Source organism: Rutidosis leptorrhynchoides, chromosome 9, assembly GCF_046630445.1.
Source record: "Rutidosis leptorrhynchoides isolate AG116_Rl617_1_P2 chromosome 9, CSIRO_AGI_Rlap_v1, whole genome shotgun sequence".
Lineage (NCBI taxonomy): Eukaryota > Viridiplantae > Streptophyta > Magnoliopsida > Asterales > Asteraceae > Rutidosis > Rutidosis leptorrhynchoides.
This window is the reverse complement of record NC_092341.1, coordinates 28,983,984-28,990,591: the sequence shown is the minus strand read 5'-3', so window position 1 is coordinate 28,990,591 and position 6,608 is coordinate 28,983,984. Positions and strand designations below refer to the sequence as shown.

Sequence of the window (6,608 nt, the reverse complement as noted above, 5' to 3'; positions counted from 1 at the left end):
GGTCAAATGGTCAATAGATGCATGTGAAGTGTGAAAGCCGTAAATGCAGCCAATGGGGGATGGTCTTATTGTAGGCTAGAAGAAAGTACACGGATCTTAATTTATTTAATTTGTAATAGAAAAGACAAGCTAAACGACCCCAGGTGTTTGTTGGGTACTAGTCTTTTTCTTGACATTTTAACTACTAGAATTAGTTTCTACTAATAATACTTACCTAATGTGACAAAATTCTGTCTTTATTACAATTTTACAACTTATACAACTCTCATAAAGTAAATATGTCACACACAAAATGAAGTGTTGATGATATATCGTTGAACTGATAGTTGTTCGGAAATTATCACTAATGATCCTTGATTAGGTGACATGATATTCTTATAAGAAATATCATGTTCGAAATTTACTAGCATCTGATTTTGAAAGTACATAGAAAATTTATTGAAAACTGTCACGTTATACCTCGATTAGTCTGTTTACTTGAGTCAAATAAGACTCGCCCTCAAACCTCGAGTAACCCGAAAGAAACAAAGCAGTGAACCACCCATTTTAATGTTCCTTTTGAGGAATTGATAAGCAAAAGATAAATTATGATTCGGGTGATATCACATTCTTGCGAAAACAACGAATACTATAAAACCATGACAAGATCATCAGAATCAAACAAAGATAGGCTCCAAACTATAAAATGAAAACACCTACCCGCGAACTACATCCTAGCCAACCGGACCAACAAAACAAGCACCAAACGTTCTAAACGAAACCGAAAACAAGACCAATATAAGAAGCCAAAAATGACACACTAAGTTGTGTTTTGTTTGCAGAATTCCATAAATAAAAACATTATGGGAAGCAAACTCATCTATCACTTCACACCATCTCCACAAGATTTGAACTGGATCATGTTATGGCATGATATAATAATTGTTGCTATGAAGAAGGGATAAGACTACATGCATCATATCATACCACAAAAATAACCATATATATTTTATGAAGTGTTGTCCAAAACAACAATGATAATATTATCATTATTTTTGAAAAACAGAGCATACAAAAGTATATATTGCACAATAAATTGTCCATATTCAATTTATGGACCACTTTGAATCTATGGATAGACTGGACCACTTTAAAGGGTCCTTACCGGTCCTTTTTTCCACGTGCAATTAAATCAAACGTCACCTATCATACTCCATCAACCTCAAATCTTTAACACTTTGAAATGTTTAAAGTAAATTAATTGTTCAATTTCATAAACATATAAGGATAAAGAGATAAAATTATTTTATACTTCGTAGTAATAAAGTATGTATATATGTAAGTAAATAAATAGATAAAATTAAAGTAAACAAAATGTATAGAAGGGTAAAATTCTGCTTTTTATGTTCCTACTCCTAGCCGATCATTTTTCCACGTGATATTAAATAAAACGTGAACTATGATATCAATATTATCATATCAATATTAGTTTTATTTATGTACATCATTAAAATGAAATTTCATTAGTTAACTATCAAAGGGTAATTTGGCTCAGTCGAGATAAATGATCTGTTGGACACACAAATAACATGTGATATATACAGGGTATGGCGTTAAAAAGTATAGAAGGTTAAAATAATCTCAAATTCTCAATCTTTTATATGAACAATTCAAAGTATTGTTGGTATGACCAATTGATTGAAACAAACCAACTTAACACAACTTGGGTACATATTTTGCCTCCTAATAAATCTCATTGCAAATTGTTATGATGCTTCCTACCACTAGCAACTTCTTTAATTTGTCATAACCATGTGGTATTTACATTTACATCATCCATGATCTCATCATATATCTGTAGCTAGCTACCATTTTTGTGAATGATTTTGTTGAACCATTCTACCCGAAATTGCTGCGGCTAATGCTGCTTTGAAGCTAGGATCTTTTGTCAATGAAGATGCCATTTGATCTACCAAAAACTGTTGAAATTCAGGCGAGTCAACTCTTCGGTTACAATCAACAACCTTGGTTTCTTCCGAAGGGGTAGTTGGTGGTTTTGGTTGGTTTGTTAAGTCTAGAGTGATTGTGGGTCCGGATGAGCTAAGTGAGGCCGAGCATGGGACTGAACCAAGCGTGGTTGTAGCCATTGTTCGGTTCAACCCTGTGCTGGCTTGCTCATGTTTTGATTGGTTTGGATGATTATGTTCTCCTTCATAAGTTGCCACCAATATTGATTGATCCTCAACACTTCTTTGAACCTAATTCAAGCAACATTAAATAAAGAAACAAGTTAGAACATGAAATTAATCCATATCGATCATATGTTCGAATATAAATTATAGAATAATTTGGCAATGGTTTCACACCTTCTTTTTGACCGGACATGTTGGAGCATGAGAGCATTTAAAATAAGCTCTAGGAGAAGGATTATCTCTTGTGACCTTTTGTCCATATTTCCTCCATTGATATCCATCTTTAACTAACTGCTTATAAAAATGACAAAGTATACATTTAGAAATCTTGGCAAACACTATTATTAACATAATCTAACTAAAACTATGAACTTGATCACGTTTTAAATATATACTAAGTTATTAAGTTTCTTGCTTCTTTCTTAGATTAAATCCCACATGTCATACATCGAAGATCATTGACCAAGCAGTATCGAATCGAAGTAAACATTATTAAAAAGTTGTGGGTTCAAGTCGAGGAGTGGATATTTGTATATAATCATAAAGAAATTCGTGTTGAGTAGTTTGACTTCAAAAACTATAGAACAAAAAAAAATTATGAAGAAAATAATGAGGACTTACAAGGCCGGTATCGGAAGCTTCGGTACGAACACAAACCCTAGAAATCTTGGCTTTGATGTGTTGTTCTTGTCTTGGTTTCTTACAAGAATCTTCATCACTTGAACTACTTTCAGAAATGACTCTATCATTGTTGATGGTTTGATTCATAAAGTTTTCAGGTTTCCGTTTCTTGAAGTTGTCGTTGTTGTTATTGTTGTTGCTATCAGATGGTGCTGGATTCTTGATCATATATTCTGCCACGTAGTTTCTTAAAGCAGTGTAGTTTTCACACATAACAGTCAATGTTTCAGTCAACTTCTTGTTTTCTGCACTCACCCTATTCAATTCCTCTAACAAAGCCCCAGCAGCCTGCTAATAAAAATTCCCACAAAATTCTAAGATAAGGTACGGATAGATATATACACATATGTATATGTAGTCGAAGAATACAATAAAAAAGAATGTTTTTTAAGGAAGTTGAGAAGTCAATAATTTTCACCTATTGAAGATTATTAGACTCAAGTATGTAACGGATAATTTTCCTAGGCGTGCAATTTTTACTTAGATGTACGCAGCTAATTATAATTTTGTGACTGTTTTCCGACTTTTTTCCTCACCACATAAAATATGTTGAAGGTTTGAATTATGAGACCTGATATTAGTACTCCAATCACTAGGCTATATATTCATGAATATCGAGTAAACAAGTATACGTACTACAGATACGGGCAAATATAAAAATCTCACAAGTGAAAATGGTGGATGCATACCTCTTCTTTAACATTTGACATCTTTAATCCAAGTTCAATAAAGTTGCTAGGAGCTTCATGTTTCTGTGACATAAAATCAAGAAACAGTCTTAGCAAAAGAAATACCAATTCATGTGTTTAGGCTCATATATGTTGTGAATACACATTTTGGGATATTAAATATGTTTAGAACTTACTGGAACTAGAGATAAGAAATGGGTAGGATTGGAGTTGAGATCCAAAGAAGTATCAACCAAGCTTGTGTATTCCATTGAAAGACTGATATATTCTTGCCACTAGTTAAGCCCTTTTTGTAGTTAAAGTAATTTAATCTTGAAGTTCTTAGTGTAGTTTTAGAGATAGATATTGAAGAACTAAATTAAAAGAAAGAGTAGAATATATAGATATATAGGAAAGAAGGTGCAAGTTGAGTAGGAAGAGAAAAGGAAGGTGGCTTGCTACATACGTATATAATTATGGTCAAGATGATGGAGATATAGTATTGTACATTATTATGTCTAGTCTAGTTTTTTTAAATTTTAAATGAGCTGCTTATGTTGATGTTGCCTTTTAAAAAAAATGATCGAGCTGCTTATTTGTACTCCGTATTTTTCAAACTATACTAATTAATTTTCTTTATTAAAATAATCCACAGTTATTGCTCATCTGTCTACTATTAACTCGATAGTTATAGATGAAAGGAATTTTTTTTTTTTTTGAACGGCAAATGCAATTTTATTATAATAGAACTAGAACCAAAACGCCTCTAGAAAGATATTAGAAGGCAAAAAAGCACCCATACAAATAGAACTACAACGGCTTCAGTAGCCAATTGTTCCAATTGAGTTTATCTTTACATCTATAAAAAAGCCAAACATAAGAAATTGAACGAATCTGGTCAAACCAAACATAAGAAATTGAACGAATCTGGTCAAACAAGTCGCCTTTTTTTAACACCTCGTCTTGAAATACAACACCGTTACGATATCGCCATATAACCCAAAAGTGAGCAGCTACAATTGAATATATCCGAACTTTAGATGTATTGGGCCTGGCCCAACTATCAAACCAACATATCCAGTCGTTTTGGTTTGTGAAAATATGAATGTTTATATCCATCCAGATTCGAAGCTTCCGCCATATCTCTAAAGCCAAATTGCAAACGAAGAAAATATGATTTGAAGATTCGACCCCAACACTGCAAATAGGGCAAGATGTATCCTGAATGTCAATACCTCGTAACGCAAGATTTGATCGAACATGCAATCGATCTTTGGCGACTCTCCACATCAGAATATTAATCTTAATTGGTAACTCTTTCACCCATCTTGTTTTGAAATTATCAGTAGGAAGGATTCGTTTGTCAATAAATTTTCTTGTACTACATATTCTGTAATGAAACGAATTAATGTGATACATGTGCGCGCAGTCAACAAAGTACTCATAATCTAGATTGGTAAATACATAACTTTAAGAAAATAAATTGAAAGAGGGCAAATGTTCTTAATTTAGGTCAACGTTTAACTAATGTTGACTTTTAGAGTTTTGAGTTTGATTTCAAAAGTGTTTTATTTACTGTATATACTTTTTTTTTTAAAGCACAGAATTTATTACTATATAAATATGAACAGTATATATATATATGTTTGTGTTTAAGAAGAAAATGTATGGGAAAAGTTATAAAATGTGGTTAAATCTCAACGTTGCGCTCCAAGGTTTTGCATTTGATTATGGAGGATGGGCCTCGTTTTGGGCTACATCTCAACGTTGAAAAAACAGACAAGTAGGTGTCTTTCCTCCTAATATTGCTCGGCCTTTAAATGGTGTTAAGTTGCTTGGGGCCCCCGCAAGTTCCGATCCTGGTTTTAGTAGTGAACTGGTGATGCAAAGGGTGACCAAGTCCATTGCGCTTATGGATAAGGTTGCTAAGCTTGATGATCCTCAATGTGAGTTGTTGTTGCTTAGGGCATGTACGGGAGTTTCTAAACTCTACTTTACCTTGCGTACTTGTCCTCCTAGTATATTTGAGGAGGCTCAACGCGCTTTCGATGGAGCCCTTCGATCTTCCTTGGAGCGTATTGTTACTGCTTCAGGGCCTGGATTTGGTGATTGGCAGTGGCGGCTTGCCACCTTGCCATTTGCATTTGGAGGGCTTGGTGTTTATTCTGCGGGAGATGTTCGTCTTTATGCTTTTCTGGCTTCTCGATTACAGTCTGCTGGGTTGCAGACCAAGCTCCTACGTCATGCGAGTATTGTTGGTCTTGGTCGTGCTTTTGAAGATGCTTTGGGTCTGTTTAATAAAACGGTTGGGTTTGATATTTTAGGTAATCCGAGTGAGGTCGCTGCCCCAATACTCATGAAGAAATTGGCAGATGTTTATTTCACAAAGGTTACCGCTTCTGCAGAATCCACTTTTTCGTTATCTCCCCGACAATCGGCCTTATGAAAATCACAGCAGGGTGATCACACCTCTGCTTGGCTAAGGGCAGTCCCTATTTTGGGGTTGGGTCAGACGATGAACGCAAAGACTTACCGATGTGTGTTGTGCTACCAGTTAGGTGTTCCATTGTTCTCTATCTCGACGGCATGCTCTGCCTGTTCAAGGGTTTTTACTGGGGATATTTTCGGGGATCACGCGGTGTCTTGTGCTGGTATGGTGGGTATTAAGCATCGACATAATATTGTCCGGGATTCCCTTGTTGATGTTTGTTATCGATCTGGGATTTCAGCGAGAAAGAAGGTTGACATTGGGTTGTCTGGAGGGAACGACAGGGCCCTCAGACCTGCAGATGTGTTACTTTATTCCTGGGATTGTGGTCGCGATGTTTGTGTTGACTTGACTGGGTCTTCTCCTTTGACACAGTCTGGGCTTTCTGACTTTGTCCCTGGACGTGCTGTGATTGATGCGGCTCGTCGGAAGCGGGTCAAGTACGAATCTAGTTGTCAGGCGATTGGTTATGGTTTCATTCCTTTCTCATTTTCTTCCCTTGGGGAATTAGAGAAGGAGACTGTTTCTTTGCTAAAGCGGGTTCAGAAGAGTTCGATGGCGCAAGATATTGGTGCCGGTGCTGCTGCTCATATTTTTACT

General features: G+C 35.5%; 2 protein-coding genes across 3 annotated transcripts; both read right to left on the bottom strand.

The window, feature by feature from the left end:
- Positions 1–1,655: 1,655 nt before the first annotated feature.
- LOC139865933 (probable WRKY transcription factor 40) lies at positions 1,656–3,904 on the bottom strand. Of its 2 annotated transcripts, none has more exons than XM_071854042.1 (5): positions 3,718–3,904; positions 3,542–3,604; positions 2,793–3,143; positions 2,346–2,462; positions 1,656–2,237 (listed from the first exon to the last, which is right to left on the bottom strand). In XM_071854042.1, exons 1-5 carry the CDS (start codon positions 3,790–3,792, stop codon positions 1,845–1,847), a joined length of 999 nt encoding a protein of 332 aa, XP_071710143.1. In that variant the 5' UTR covers positions 3,793–3,904; the 3' UTR covers positions 1,656–1,844. The 2 variants fall into 2 exon arrangements, with proteins under 2 accessions (XP_071710143.1, XP_071710144.1); XM_071854043.1 differs by having other exon boundaries at positions 2,793–3,140; positions 3,718–3,903.
- Positions 3,905–4,330: 426 nt separating this feature from the next.
- Positions 4,331–4,939, bottom strand: LOC139867875 (uncharacterized). Its single transcript, XM_071856225.1, has one exon. It carries the CDS (start codon positions 4,937–4,939, stop codon positions 4,331–4,333), a length of 609 nt encoding a protein of 202 aa, XP_071712326.1.
- Positions 4,940–6,608: the final 1,669 nt, after the last annotated feature.

Excerpts from the sequence above, each read along its gene's own strand:
- LOC139865933 (XM_071854042.1), bottom strand. The coding sequence starts at position 3,792 with ATGGAATACACAAGCTTGGTTGATACTTCTTTGGATCTCAACTCCAAT. Across the intron at positions 3,144-3,541 it reads TGTCAAATGTTAAAGAAGAG|CAGGCTGCTGGGGCTTTGTT; the intron begins GTATGCATCCAC and ends AATTTTTATTAG. Across the intron at positions 2,463-2,792 it reads AAGCTTCCGATACCGGCCTT|TTAGTTAAAGATGGATATCA; the intron begins GTAAGTCCTCAT and ends TTTTATAAGCAG.
- LOC139867875 (XM_071856225.1), bottom strand. The coding sequence starts at position 4,939 with ATGTATCACATTAATTCGTTTCATTACAGAATATGTAGTACAAGAAAA.